Raw genomic sequence first — 15,840 nt, forward strand, 5'->3', positions numbered from 1 at the left:
CACAGGTCAGTCGCAAATTAAGACTATTTGTGCAAGGTGTCTCGAAGTCTTATTAACACCCAGAGATGCAGATGTCAAATTCTCGTATAGGACTAATATCCGTCGCCACAACAGAGTAGAGTTTTGTTTTGGATATATTAAAATTCAGTCCTAAACAAAAGGCATTATCTAGAGGCTCGGGGAAATAAATATAAGGATTTGTATGAGTTTATTCCCCAGTGCCTCGAGATGATGCCTTTTGTTCAGGGAACTCGCAAGGTTATTAAAATCGTAAAATTCCTCTTTTTTGATCATATCTAAAACAAACTGGCAGTTAATTTTATTGATTTTATTGGGAAGAAGGCCTAAGAGACACTTTAAATTACAGATACCCCAATACATAATAAAGCGCAACTTGCTTTGGGGAATGTGGCGAAAGTCAGTCAAGTTCATTTTGAAATGTCGAGGTTAACTATCAATAAAGTTATTTCAGTAGAGTTGTGACTTAGAGTTAGAGTTGACGACTTCCAAAATCCTGAATTCAAGATTTTGGAATTCAGGATTTTGGCAGACCAAAATCTTGAATTCAGGATTTTGGCAGTCCAAAATCTTAAATTCAGGATTTTGGCAGTCCAAAATCTTGAATTCAGGATTTGGACTCTAACTCTACGACATAACTCTATGAAAATAACTCTAAGAATAGCTGTCCCCTGAAATGTCGGTAACTCAGTCATTTTCTTTGCAAATGAAAGTTTCTCTACCGACACAAAAAAGAACTACAGCTGTTAATGCTATTACTCTTATTGAAGAAATTTATTTAAGCCCTTACAAGTGGGTGAAGGAAAACAGGAAGATCTTTATCAATACTCAATAATCCCAAAAACAATAACAAGTCAGAGGGACGGAGTGCTTTACGTTTTTAGAATCTATATATTTCAGATAATTTTTTAATTTACCAGCAGTCATTCGTATATAAGTAAGATGCAAGTCATTGTTGTGAAAATTGTCAACTCACTTTTTAAACTGCTAGGAGCTCAATATTTTTTTTCAAACCAAGTTGACTCTATTAAAAATTAACAATAAACAGAATTAATTTCCATGCAAGCCATTTTAATATTCTAGTCTTTGTTTTCACTTGGAAGGCGCCAGCTTTTATTCTTCTTTGTCATCTACTGTCACGTCCCATGCTGGAGGACATTTGGTATTTTACCGCCCGAATTAAAATCATTTATTCGTCGTGGCGAGGTACAAAAATAATGATTTCCGTTTGTCTCACGATAAGGTAACTTACGTGGAGGTGTGGTATCGAGTCGATGTTTATCAAGTCCTCTTTCCCCCATTTCCCGGAAAATTTGAGTGATCCCAACAACTTATTAAGTAGATCAGCTGGTGACGTTTTGAATCATTAAGCATACTGCCAGTCTTCCTCAGGCGACGAAAAAAAAAAAATCGACCAATCACAACGGAGCAGTAATGCTTTGTAGTTTAACCAGTCAACCTCATTATCATGGCCTGATGAAGACTGGTGGAGAGTAGTCAAAACGCGCCGATGAACATAACAACTGACCACATTGTGACACAATCAGTGGAACATGAGGTTACTTTTTGAGAGCTTTACAGGACTATAAGAAAGAAATCAACCTCTAATTTAAAACACAAAATAACAAAGTCCAATTTAGAAAAAAAATGAAAATAAAACAAGATCTCCCTTGAGAACTTCCATAGCTTCCGTCGGTTCCTTAATTTTTTTGACTAATTTTCACCGTAAACGAAGGACAGATGCCGGTCATTCGTACATAACAGTAGAGGAGAATAACGACAAAGATTGAAACAAAGCAATTGGGGAAAAAGAAGACACTCGGATCCCGGCCCCGGGCCTTCGGCCTCGGCTCCGGCCCCAGCCCCAGCCCCGGCCCCCGGACCCGGACCCGGACCCGCGTTTTGGTTACTACGGAGTAAGGTATATCTTTGAGTGGCTCGTCGGCTCGTTGGTGAAAATGTTAAAGAACGAGTAAGGTATATCTTTAAGCTGCTCGGCGGCTTGTTGCTAACATTCAATGTTTAAACAAAGAGTAAAGTATATCTTTGAGTGGCTCGGCTTGTCGGTGAAATTCTGTGTAAAGGACGAGTAAGATATATTTTTTAAGTGAACAGAATTTTAGTTTCTAAAGAAACTGTGGTACTTCGTCGGTGGGAGATTGAAACAGAAATTGATTTCATCAAACGACGAAGGGCTAACGCTGGAAACGTCAGCTTTCCAAATCTTTCACGGTGCTTATTCGACCTTTATCAACTCGTTTGATAAAATCAGTTTATATTTTTGAGTGGCTCGTTGGTGAAATTTGGTGTTACAGAACGAGTAAGGTATATTTATAAGCGGTTCGGTGGCTCGTTGCTGAACTTCAATGTTTAAAGAACGAGTAAATTATATCTTTGAGTGGCTCGGTGGCTCGTTGGTGAAATTCAATGTTAAAAACGAGTAAGGTATACCTTTGAGAGGCTCCGCGGCTCATAGGTGAATTTTATTGCTCGAAAGGTTTTCCAAAGCAAAAGTGAGAAATTTGATAGATATGTGACGCAATACGAAAACAAAGAAGAAAAACAATAGTCTTACTGTCGTTTGTTTTCGTTCCAAACCTCTTCAAGATAATGAGCAAAGCTCTGAACAGTGCGCGCAAATGTCAACCAGTGAAAAGCTTTCGTGATTACACTTGCTTTTTATTATTACAGACCTGACACTTTTTCGCGACGGTATGTGTAAGTAAACGTCCGGAGAAGAATAACCATTCTGGGCGATGTTTTTACAGGCACTGGTTTAATGTGAGATATCTTGTGCACGATATTTAAGTAAATGGGAATTTTCTCTCTTACTCAGAATTCTTTCAAAAATATGATGTTAGATGTAATTTTCTCATTACTGGGTTGCCGTAGGCAATCCAGTTAGAAAATGCGTTTGTTTGTTTATTTTTTTTTCTTTCCGTGTCATGAAAAGTCTTGCCTGTCACTCCCCTGCTAAGTGGTGTCTTTTTGCATAGAGTCTTGTGTGCCTATTTGTTAGATTTGAGGGGGCTGGGGTAATGCGTAGATTTCTCTGGTGAACACAGGAGAACATTTAATTATTAACCTTCAATGGCTTCGAAAGTCATTGTAACGCGAATGGCGTTTTAGTACATCTCTGAACAAAATTTACCCTTATGGAGCTCACGAATGGAACGTCAATTGGATAAACAAGACAGGCAGTGAAAGATAAATATCTGGAATCTTTAAAGCGACTAGTAATGATCTTCGATAACAATTTCATTTTTCGCCATTGGATATCAAGTGAGGTTTGTTTCTAATATTTTAATAACTTGGTATTATATACAACACGGAAATTAAATGACAATTCTTTTATGGATCTAACAAACATTGAAGGAATCGAACGCCTTGAATGCATCACAGCGCATAAGTCACAAAAATAAACAGCTCTGTTGGAAGCGTGCTTGAGTTTCAACAAAATGAGACCCAAAATCGGCAAAAAATTGTGACGATGATGAATAATTAAGTAGCTGTTATTCCCAAAACGATGGAATTACCTGGTGATAAATAATCTCGTCTTGGAGAGTAAATTTTTGACTTTGAAGAAACAATGGTCAACCTCAAGAGTTGGGTGATTGTGACCTTTGCGTTGAATTCGCACATTTCTTGTCAAACTTTATAACATTTGAAAGAAAAAGAAAACTAACAAAAACAAAAACCCGGTATCTTGCCATCATTTGACACAGATGCTTCACTGTTTCGCGAGTAAACACGCCGCGGTAACTTGATAACGGCGCCCACTGAATTCGATGTCACTTTCGATTTTGCGATTTTCTTGTGCAGCAAAAAGTACAATAACAAAATTGAACGTTGCAAAACTTCGGAAAATACCATAATATTCTTTCTTTGTCCCCCCAAATTTTGCATGAGCATTGCTTTTGCTTTCTCTTGGGACTATTGTAAGTCCCAAGAGAAACTGGAAATAATGGTTATGCAAAATTTGGGGGGACAAACAAAGAGTATTATGGTATTTTCCAAAGTGGCCCTATATGGAATAAGGCGCTGTGTCACTGCACTACCACACGTACGCAATTTTCTTTCTGACAAATGATTAATAGGCTGGAAGCCAAGTTTTTTACCTCAGAAAAAAAGATCTGTTTCGTCGTATCAACGTGTGAGCCAAAGGGCTTCTGCTGGCACGACTTCTGGTGACCCCTTAAATTGTCTTAATGACCCCCGACTTGAAAAAAAAATGACTGGAACGCTGCAGTTCAGCACCACCCAACTAAGTCCCTTCTGTTTTTGAGTAACACGTACCACAGGCAACCCAGTATACGCTCATCGAGCGTCTATTTCTCCGGTTAAACATGAAACGTTAGTGATGTATTAGTGTAAATGTTAATTTAAACACAGGCAAATTATATCTTAACTTTCAGGCTACCAAGACGCAACTTGTTTTGCCTGGCATACACTTTTCTCAACAGCAAGGGTGAAGTGGTTCTTTTCTGATGTTAAAGCAAACCATTTTTAAGTTTTATACTTATGGAACTCGATAACTGAGGAATAAAACTCAACAACTATTACTCCTTCGAACATCTGCCTCCCTAATTCTCCGGTTAAACATGAAACGTTAGTGGTGTATTGGTGTATTTGTTAATATAAACACAGGCAAATTAGTTCTCAGTTAACTTTCAGGCTACCGAGATGCAACTTGTTTTGCCTGGCATACATTTTTCTCAACAGCAACCGTGAATTAGTTCTTTTCTGATTTTAAAGCAAACCATTTTAAGTTTTATACTTATGGAACTCGATAACTGAGGAACTGGGAAATTTAGAATGCCCAATTGTAGCTGTGTAAAATTTCATTCCGGGCTAATCGATTTCCCAGCATGTCACAGGCAGGCACATACAGTATTAATCACATACGTATCGTTTTCCTGCTATCATGATATCATGAAATTGAACCTAACAGCAATAATTTTACCTCCACGTTTGAGTGTGAGCCTGTATACCGAGAAGGCTTCCAGCACCGAATTCCCCGACATCAACATTGTTTACTGCCTCCATAACTCGCCTGAAAACATCTGAATACAGAAATCCATGACATTCAGACGACGACTGCTCAATTAATCCCCCCACAGAGGCGAACCAAAGTTATTCCGCAAGCTTCGTCCACGTTTTTAACAGAATTTCGGACGGCGGGTCTAATCTGCAGTTCGTAGGTCATTGTTTCACCAATACAGAAAGTATCCCAAAAATTCTTAAAAGCTAACCTTAGGCCTAATTAGGCCTAAACAAACGTTTTTAGGTCTAAGGTTAGCTTTTAAGAATGTTTAGGATACTTTCTGTATTGGTGAAACAATGACCTGCAACCTGTGACCTGCGACCCGCGATCTGCAGATTAGACCGCAGTATTTCGGAACGTGATCACCACGTCAAATCTCGCTTCAAAAGAGCTGAAAAAACTTTCCTTCGACAAATTGGCTAAAATTTCGACCAACCAGTTTATTTGAAAGCCAGGCTGTACCATTTTTCCTCGCGTGAGAGCGTTAATCCATGAATCCTATAGAACGAAAATAGTTCCGTGTCCCAGCACTAACCGCCACTGTCGATGCGCGCAAACGAGCTGAAATAGATTTGTGTTCCCCACAAAATTCATCTCGCCCCTAAATATGGTCATTCAATAAAAAATAACTACTTTTTTTGCTTAACGTAAGTTCACAGTACAATCTGATCGATCCTGAATAATGCTTTAACTCTTTTCTGAATACAAAACACCTTTTGTGTTATGTTTTTAGCCTTTGTTGACGGATATCTACACCGTTAGGAGACGTCCAGCCGAGAATTCCTGAGTCGGCTTAAGCTCCTCAAGTTTGACCACGTTTCAAGGTCCAGCGAGTATCCATTGCTGAGAAACAGCGATGAACAGTCAACAAGACGCCAATTAGGTGTTCACGTGAGTACAGTGATCAAAGCAAGCAACAGGCAGCGGATGTAAATAAAAAGTCAAGAGCCTGTCACAAAATTCCTTGGAGCAGTACACGAATATACAGATCTCAAACTTACGTGGCTCACTGCCCCTTCACATTGTTGTTTGCACGAGTTTCTGAGCCCATTTGGCAAAACAGCATCATGGGAGGGCAAGGTATTGCAAAGTGTTTTAACAATTTTGTCCGAGGCTGTAGTTGTTATTTATATTACGGATGATGTGTCAGTTCAAACCTCTTCTTTCATTTTTAAAGTTCAGACCAGTTGTAATTGAGTGTACAGTATGATCTGTCAAACAGACGAATAAGTTCGAGGGGGTGTTGTTGAATGTAAACCTGTTGTAGGATAACGGAAAACGGTAAAAGCACAAAAAGTAGAACGACTGCAAATGCCATATTGGGGTACGAGACTTGAAGTTCTTAAAATTAATTCCAGGGAGAAAATTTTAAGATGTTTTTTGTTTTTTGTTTTTGATTTTAAGTAAAGAGGTCACACCTGTCGATCGCAAAAAAAAAAAAAAAAAAAAGAGAATGGGAAAAGACCAAATATTTCCAGAGATACTGGAAGTAGAAGTTCACTTTGATTGACAGCATATGTAGGCTTTCGGAGCGCTTTTCGCGGGAAACGTCAAATATTTGTCGTTGAGATATTTGTATATAAAAGTATAAAGTAATAATAAAGTAATAAGTCATGAAGACTCACAACCAACGTGAATATCTGAGGTCTGGTGCTAGGATTAGGAGAAAGAGAGCATAGCGGAAAAATTATATTTTCAGACCTGGACTTCAGACTCCTTTGACGAAGCATATCCGCGAACAGTGTTCTCACCAGGCAGCGCCCTTGCGGGATTCCTGCAAGAAAAATGTCAATGGCGCATTAAAAGCCATGCAAAGTCAAATTTTCGAATTGCAAGGTACCACCTGGTGCCGGTGACGAGAGTGTGGATTCATTCATGGCCAGGTGTAAGATATAAGCCAAGAAATGCCGTTTCAACTAAGCTGAGCTCGAAGAGTGTTTGATTGACCAACTTACTATTGGTACTCGAGAACGGAAGGTACAAGTCTTTTAGAAAAAGATGAAAAATTAACAAAGCAATGGACATTGTCAGAACAAGGGAGGCTACAGTGAATGACATGAAATCCCTAGAACAACAAGGAGGATCGACCTGTACTCACGATACTAACATCGATGCTATTAAGCAAAATATCAACCCCCAGTGTGGGAAATGTGGACTTAGCCACGGAAAAAATGCCCAGCTTAAGGTACAGGATGTAGAAAATGTAATCTGTGGAACCACTGGGAACAGGTGTGCAGCAACAAACAAACATGGTGATGAAAAACCAAGTGCGATTCTCAAAAGGCAATCTGTAGGCCGAAATCCACAGGACAAGGCAATCCAGGGCAAGGTACACACAGTAGAAGAAGTAAACTCAGATTTTGATGAACTATGCTTTTAGTCAATTCAGGTTGACAGTTCTAATTTTAAGCCAGTAAGAGATGAGGCTGATCATCCCAACCTTATGCTGAAAGTGAAGGTAGATGGTAGTGCACAGGGTGCAATATGCTTGTAACATCTGCAAGCGTAATTATTGTAACAACAAGGTTGCCGCTCTGAAAGACACTAATGTTAAACGCTGGTAGAAAGAGATTAAGGGAATCGCAGGGCAAAGGGCCTCTCATGACTGGTTTTACCAGATGCTTAATGACACCCTAATTTCCCCGGGTGTACTTGCTGAGCACTTTAACAACTTCTTATCAGATCTGACAGCGCATTTCAGTCCCCTGGAGTCTAGTTTTGGAGTCATCCCAGAGGTCCCAAGGGAATTTCTTGTGGACGTAAACAAGACCTACAGAGTCCTTCGTCAAATTAAGTTGAACAAGTCTCCCGGACCTGATATTGTTCCTAACAAGATTTGGAAGGAGTTCGTCTGGGAATTCTCTCAATTGGTAGGCAATTGGGAGGCGCGATGGCCTCATGGTTAGTGTGCTCGACTCCGGAGCGAGTGGTCCGGGTTCGGGTCCTGGCCGGGGACATTGTGTTGTGTTCTTGGGCAAGACACTTTACTTCCGCGGTGCCTCTCTTCACCCAGGTGTACAAATGGGTACCGGCGTAATGCTGGGGGTAACCCTGCGATGGACTAGCATCCCATCCAGGGGGGAGTTAAAAATACTCCTAGTCGCTTAATGCTACGGAAACCGGGTATAAGCACCGGCGTGTTGGGTCATTGGCTCGGAAAGCGCTTACCTCGTCTGGGAATTAGCACCTGTTTTATCGGACATATGCAGCACCTCCTTAAAACAAGGCGTGGTACCATCACAGCTGAAAGAGTCCGTGGTGAGGCCCATCCCGAAATGTTCACCATCAAAAACGATTGAGAAAGATCTGAGGCCCATTACCCTCACATGCCAAGTAGCTAAGTTAATGGAAGGTTTTACATAAGACTCTATATAACCAAATAGTAGACAGGCTAGACGATACGCAATTTGCTCTGCCAGGTAAATCTTTTTCTCATACTTTAGTCTACTTATTCCACCATATTTTTGCGTCACTCGACAGGGGGTAATTGTTTTGCACGTATTCTTTTTACTGATTTTAGTAAGGGTTTTGACCTTGTAGACGATAATATCTTGATAGGAGAATTACGTTCTCTGGGTGTCCACGAGGCCCTCGTTAGATGGGTGGGGTCGTTTCTGTCTGGTAGGTCTCAAATGGTGTCATTATGTAATACACTGTCTCCTGCAGTCATTTCACGTGGCGGTATCCCTCAGGGGACAAAAATTGCGCCCATTCTCTTTGCTGTCCTGGTGACTAAGTTAACTAGTAACTGGAACCTAAGAGCAAAGTATGTAGATGACCTAACAATAGTTGAGATCACTTAGAGGTGTTCCTTCAGCATGCTGCCAATAATAGCAAATGAAATCGGCACTTTCTCAGCGGAACATGGCATGCGGTTAAATGGCCCTAAATGTAAAGATATGCTTATTGATTTCCTCAGGTACAAGCCCTTTCCAACAACCCCAATATTCATCAATGGCTTGCCCATAGAGCAGGTTTCTACCAATAAGATACTAGGGGTGTACGTTGCGTCTGACTTGTCATGGTCCCAAGGATCTTAATCGCGCTATCAAGAGAATCCATGAAGAGATCACTCACAAGTTCAAAGGAAGCCCAGTATTTTCAAAGTTGGATGCCCTCCACGGTTTTTGGTATGTAGTTCTCGACGTAGAGTCTTACTACTTGACTACCTTTAGTAGCCCATGCTGAAGATTCAGATTTACACGCCTTCCCTTCAAAATCTGTGTTGGTCAAGGGATTTTCATCAGAGGGTGGACTTCATCCTAGAGAAATGCCATGGAACAGTTGGTATTGCCGATGACATTGCAGCATATGGCTCTACTGAGGAAGAACATGATGCCAATTTACACAACCTGATGCTTGTTGCACGGCAACATGGGCTTGGTTTCAACCTGAACAAGTGCATGATTAAAGAAACGAAGATTACATTCTTCGGAATGGTTTTTGATGCTAAATGGGTTCATCCCGACCCAGAAAAGATGGAAGCTGTCAGAGCGATTCCGGAACCACAGGACTCCCAGGACCTTCAGTCCTATTTTGGCATGGCAACTTACATGGCTCCTTTCATTCCAAACCTGTCTGCTATGTCTGAACCCCCTTGAGGAACTTGCTAAAAAAATCTGATTTTCACTGGTCTCCCTCACACATTGCAGCTTTTCATAAAATCAAGCAATCGATTTGCCGTGAGGTCTCACGGACGTATTTTGATCCTGGCAAGGAAACCGTTGTTCACGTTGACGCCTCTCTTAAAGGTCTAGGAAGCGCGCTTGTGCAAGAAGGAAAAGTAGTTGCTTTTGCATCCAAAGCACTTGCGGACACCGACAAGCAGTATGCAAACATTGAGCGCGAGATGCTTGCTGTTGTTGCTGCCTGTGAGAGGTTTCATTCTTATCTATTTGGTTAGAGGTTTGTGGTTGAGTCAAACCATAAATCACTTCAGGTGATTTATTTAAAGAATCTTACAGCTGCTCCCCCGAGACTCCAGAGAAAGTTGCTGCAAATACAAGGGTATGGCGTAACAGTTAAGTAGAAACCTGGCGCAGAAATGCTTCTTGCTGACCCATTGTCGAGGCTGAATCCCCTACCAAGCGAAGGATAGACTTCCGATGGGTCCAATGAACTGTACTCTAGTCTATTCGTCACGTAGGCTTACTTTGTATTTTCACCATTAGACTTCCAGTAATCCAGTCGATAAGGGAGATACACCATAGGACTCTATTCGTGTATATTGGACAACGCTCAAAGTGTTTTACTTGTGTCGTCATACTTGACCACTCGTCTGAGTATAAGGTCTTAAATAGCCAAAAAGCCAAAAATAACGCTTCAAAAATAGCCCAACAGATCAACACTAACTTTTAAATTTAATGAGCAGTTTTTGGGTGAAATGAAAGTTAATGGCAAGTGTAGTGTTTGTATGTATATCCGGGATCTCTCCAGCGCGGGAACCGGTGACCGTGTGGGCATGGGAGGAGTGATTGTGTAGGAACAGTGTGAACCAGGGAGTGTTTCGATTATTGTTTCGATTAGCGTCTTTGTGATCTATAAGGACATTACATTGGCGACGAGGATGGCCAACAAAGGTTTATTGCCTATGGATTTGTCGGGATCTGCTTCGCAAGTGGCGGAGAAATGGCGTAAATGGAAGCGTGCCTTCGAATACTATGCCGAGGGCAAAGGCATCGACAATGCTCGAAAGAAGAGTTCTCAGCTCTTACATTTTGCCGGGATGGAGGTCCAAGACATCTTCGAAGATTTGCACGATCCCGGTCCCATTCCTGAGACAGGTGACAATTCTTTTAAAATAGCGATTCGAAAACTAGATTCCTATTTTCACGTGGAGGAAAACATCCCATACGAGCGCCACGTTTTTCGCCAGTTGGCACCAAAGGAAGAGGAGACCGCTGACCAGTTTATGGTTCGACTGAGAAAACAGGCACGACATTGCAATTTTGGGACTTGTTTAAACGACAATTTGAGGCATCAGCTGATAGAGAAGTTAAAGGATTTTGAGCTCAAGAGAAAGCTGTTAGAGCAGAGGAATATCACACTAGAAGAGGCGTTGGATAAAGCTCGTGCATGGGAAGCGGCCGGTCGACAGGCATCAAACATGACAACAAGCCCTCCACTGGCTGACGGAAACAGTATCAATGTGGTTAAGGAGCGGCAGCAAACGATGAATGCTGAGAGGAGAAAGTGCTACAATTGTGGAAGAGAGGGTCACCTGGCCAGAGATAGGAACTGCCTTGCAAAAGGAAAGAAGTGTGCAAAGTGTGGAAGGTATGGACATTTTGCTGTGTGTTGTCGTGGTGAGAGGGATAGTGATGTGGTTAGGGGAAAAGCGAGCAAGTAACAAAGGATTTCTGGTGGACGACCACGTCACAGAGCTAATTTTGTGGGGAATCAGGAGGCATCGGGGAGTGATGAGGATTGTGCATTTATGGTGACTGAGACGAAAGAAGAGATATGCTATACAATTAGCTGTGATAAGCCCGTGATTGAGATTTGTGTTGATGGCATTAGTACAAAGGCGCTTATTGATTCTGGCTCTGTAAGTAATCTCATGGGGATGAGTAAATACGAAGAGCTCAAAGCACAAGGTCTTGATGTGAAATTAGAGAACTGCCACAAACGTTTGTATGCATATGGTGGGGAGGAGTTGAAGGTGGTTGGTCAAATTCAAGTGGAGCTGTCTGTTGGAACCAAGAAGATAAACTCACAGTTCGTGGTCACCACGAGTGGAAGGTGTCTACTGGGTCATACATCGTCCAGGGATCTTGGTCTACTTCGCATTGGCCTGAGCGCCAGCAGTGAACCGGCTGAGTGTAATGTTATCGGTAAGGACTTGGCTTCAGCTCTTCAGACAAGTATCCAAAGGTCTTCAGTGGGATTGGCAAGCTAAAAGAGTACAGGATAAAGCTAGACGTGGATCCGGAGGTAACGCCAGTAGCCCAGAAGCCAAGGTGTGTCCCCTTTGCCTTGCGTGAGAAGGTGACAGCCAAAGTGGAGGACCTGATTGCCAAAGATATAGTGGAACGGGTGGATGGGCCGACATCCTGGGTAAGTCCCGTGGTGGTAGCACCAAAGGCTGAGGGAGATATCAGATTATGTGTGGATATGAGGAAAGCAAATCAGGCCATTAGCCGCGAGAGGATACCAATACCGATCGTTGATGAAGTGATAGAAAACCTCAATGGCAGCGCAGTGTTCTCAAAACTGGATCTCCGTCTGGGATTTCATCAGACTGAATTGGACGAAGGGTCACGGGACATTACGACTTTTGCTACCCAAGAGGGATTGTTTCGGTATAAGAGACTAAGCTTTGGAGTGAACTCTGCTCCTGAGAAGTACCAGCAGATAATGAGACAAGTGGTCTCAGACATCGATGGGGTTCAGAATATTGCTGATGATCTGATGAAGTGTGAATTCCGCATGGACAAGGTGGTCTTTATGGGGCTTCTATTATCAAAATATGGCATTGGTCCAACAGAGGAGAGGGTTCATGCTGTGCTTGAGGCGGTTCAACCTACTACGCCGACTGAAGTCCGGAGTTTCCTAGGGATGGTAGGCTTTAGTGCACCTCATGCCCAACTTTTCAACCCTTGCAGAAGCTCTCCGGGCAATCTACAGGCAGGGTGTCCCATTTGTATGGGGCAACGAGCAGGAAGAATCATTTAAAGAACTGGAACGGCACCTGGCCAGTGCACCCGTCTTAGCCTATTTCGACAAAGACGCACATACTCGAGTGATAGCAGATGCCAGCCCAGTGGGCCTAGGGGCGGTGTTGGTGCAAGAGAGGAACGGGGAAAGCCGAGCAGTTTGTTATGCAAGCAGGAGCCTCAGCCAAGTGGAAAGGAGGTACAGCGAGACTGAGAAAGAGGCTCTGGCGCTGGTGTGGGCGTGTGAGCGCTTCAATTTGTACCTGTACAGGCTTCAGAACTTCGACCTGGTGACGGATCATGAGGCCCTGAAGGTGATTTACTCTAGGGGGTCCAAGCCATCAGCTCGTATTGAGCGCTGGGTACTAAGACTGCAGCCTTATAACTATAAGGTATGTTGTGTCACATCCCGCAACAATATTGCCGATGCATTCTCACGTTTGACGAAAATCCCACATCAGGGAAATCCCGGTATGATGATGATTATGTTCGACTGGTTGCGTTGGGATCTGTACCTGTAGCCTTAAAGATTCAAGAAATCGAGACAGTCTCAGCTGAAGATGAGGAACTGCAAGTAGTGCGGGTTGCCTTGTGAGTGGAAACTGGGAAGGGGCACAAAAGTCATATGTATGTGTCCGTAACGAACTGACCTTCATTGGCCATGTCATCCTTCGCGGTACGCGAATTGTGATTCCTGAAAAGCTTAGACAGAGAGTGCTTCGTTTAGCACATGAGGGCCACCAAGGGATTGTGAAAATGGAAGAAGGATTACGGTCGAAAGTGTGGTGGCCAGGTGTAGATAAGCATGCAGAGCGCAAGTGCCGAGGTTGTTATGGGTGTCAGCTTGTCACCAAGGAGACTATAATTCCACCAGTGAAGACAACACCGTTGCCAGACAGACCATGGCAAGATCTGGCGCTGGACTTACTTGGGCCCCTACCAGCAGGTAGACTATCTCAGCCGCTGGGTGGAAGTTGACGTAATCTACTCTACTACGTCGGAAGTGATCATTAAGTGCTTAGACAAGCAGTTTTCCAGATACGGAGTGCCCCGTACTCTGGGAACCGACAATGGAGCAAACCTGGTTTCTGCAGAAATGGATGGGTAGACTGACGACACCCCTATGGCCAAGAGCAAATGTTGAAGACAATGAGGGCAGCCCAGGCTGCGAAAAGGGACTGGAAATCTGAATTGTATAAGTACCTCCTGGCGTATCGTTCCACCCCACACTCGATAACTGATAAGAGTCCAGCAGAACTGTTGTATGGGCGAAAACTGTCAACAAAGTTACCAGAGTTAGCTGGATTCGACGATTATGATGAGGCGACACACCCTGAGGTGCGGGAGCGAGATGCTGACAGAAAGCAGAGGGGCGCAGATTATGTTGACAAGAGACACAATGCAGCTGAGGGAGAGTTGGTGCTGCTGGAGAAACGGAAAGAGACAAAGCTCTCAACAAGTTATGAGAAGGAGCCTTATAAGGTGATTGAACGTCATGGAGATCAAATCAAGTTAAAATCATCACAAGGGGCAGTGTATAAGAGAAACATCCAGTATGTTAAGCGATTTGTGGACCCAGCTACTGATCCACGGGAACCAGGCTCTTCATACGCGGTAGTAAGCGGTGTACCTGAGCAGCCCTCTGGACAGGAAATCGTGCCCAATCTAACAGTGGAGGCAAGTGCTACTCCAGTCAAGGAGCAAAGCCCAGTTCAGGCCGAGCCTTTACCAAGGAGGTCAGGGAGAGTCACTCGACCCCCCGAAAGACTAAAAGATTATGTCACCCTGTAGCTGTGACAGTGACTTTGCAGTGACTGCAGTCATCTAAGTCATGTTGTGTTTTTACTAGTTTTCATTATACCATAAAGGACATTAGTCATGCTTATTATTGCAATAAGGTAGCGGGTTTGTAAGCGAAGGAAGAAGGAGAATGTAGTGTTTGTATGTATATCCGAGATCTCTCCAGCGCGGGAACCAGTGACCGTGTAGGCATGGGACGAGTGATTGTGTAGGAACAGTGTGAACCAGGGAGTGTTTCGATTAGCGTCTTTGTGATCTATAAGGACATTACAGCAAGGTTATAAAATAAATAATTTTCCTCGAATTCTTTATTGTACATTTGCTCTCGAAGCTTCGCTTCTAGGCCAAATATTCATTTCTAGGACAATCTATCCCTGCGGCGGACATTATCAGCCAACATACCAGCCACCTGAATTGGTATCTATAATTGCAGGAACTTATCAAGGGGAACCTCTATCTCCAATACGTGACCAAGGCGTCAACCCTTTCCGGAGTAGATTTATTAACAGAGCGTCTCACTTGGGAGATTCAGCTCACCCACTGTTATAAAATCCAATCAAAACAAAGCTATCTCATTGTCAAGGGAAATATGACATTTTCGAGGGAAAAACCTGTTCCTGAGAATAAATTTGCTCGGGAAAGGGATGGAAAGAGAGGGATCCTGCTAATTGTCAGTTCATTTACTTCAGTCTAGCGGCAATGCAAGTTTCCGATTTGCAGCCATTTTCCAACAACAAAGCAACGATAATTAATTAATTGTCACTTCGTTTTTTTTCGGTTTTGGCCCCATGGCGTGTAACTGAGGTTGCAAAATAAAATAGTACGAACCTCAAGGCCTAGCAAACGGCATCAACATTTGCTTTAACATTCTTTCAATTTTGTTGAATGGCAATGTTGAAACGCGTTGAAACGATGTTGAATCGATGTTGAAAGAGTTTAAAAGCCTTTACACTTTACTTCAACATCCGTTCAACATTTCTTTTATTCTCTGGAATGTTCCGAATGTTCAAGCAGAGTTGAAGTCATTTGCCTCGCTCTTTCAACATTGTTGAGCAAGCGCATTCGCAATTAAGAAAAGACGGTGGCAAAGCAAGACAATTTTGTGTGTGGCTGTAGTACGTCCGGGCGATAATATTTCGATCAGCTGATCCTACAATGGAGGACTATGACACGCCAGACGATCTTGAAGTAGAGATCAACACTGTAACAAGGAAAACAAAAGCACCGGAGGCGGACAAAACAAAAAAAACAAAATGGAAGTCTGGCGAGAAAGAAACGCTCATAGATGAGCTGTCTATGGGACGTCTTCGGTAAAGACCACCA

General features: G+C 42.8%; 3 protein-coding genes across 4 annotated transcripts in view; 2 read left to right on the forward strand and 1 right to left on the reverse strand.

Moving 5' to 3' along the window:
* LOC137986625 (uncharacterized skeletal organic matrix protein 5-like) overlaps positions 1 to 96 on the reverse strand; it is a 10,680-nt gene extending 10,584 nt beyond the window's left edge. The window contains exon 1 of one of the 2 annotated variants that reach the window (XM_068833599.1): positions 1 to 96. This exon is cut by the window's left edge and continues 90 nt beyond it. The gene's annotated coding sequence lies outside the window, so the exon portion shown is untranslated. The other variant, XM_068833600.1, reaches the window with a different exon arrangement.
* A 10,532-nt stretch (positions 97 to 10,628) lies between these two features.
* On the forward strand, positions 10,629 to 11,411 carry LOC137986626 (uncharacterized). The gene has a single exon (XM_068833601.1). The coding sequence runs from the start codon at positions 10,629 to 10,631 to the stop codon at positions 11,409 to 11,411; it is 783 nt and encodes a 260-aa protein (XP_068689702.1).
* Positions 11,412 to 13,866: 2,455 nt separating this feature from the next.
* On the forward strand, positions 13,867 to 14,508 carry LOC137986628 (uncharacterized). Its single transcript, XM_068833602.1, has one exon. The coding sequence runs from the start codon at positions 13,867 to 13,869 to the stop codon at positions 14,506 to 14,508; it is 642 nt and encodes a 213-aa protein (XP_068689703.1).
* The last annotated feature ends 1,332 nt before the right edge of the window (positions 14,509 to 15,840 follow it).

The sequence above is a fragment of the Montipora foliosa genome, unplaced genomic scaffold (genome assembly GCF_036669935.1).
Source record: "Montipora foliosa isolate CH-2021 unplaced genomic scaffold, ASM3666993v2 scaffold_252, whole genome shotgun sequence".
NCBI lineage: Eukaryota > Metazoa > Cnidaria > Anthozoa > Scleractinia > Acroporidae > Montipora > Montipora foliosa.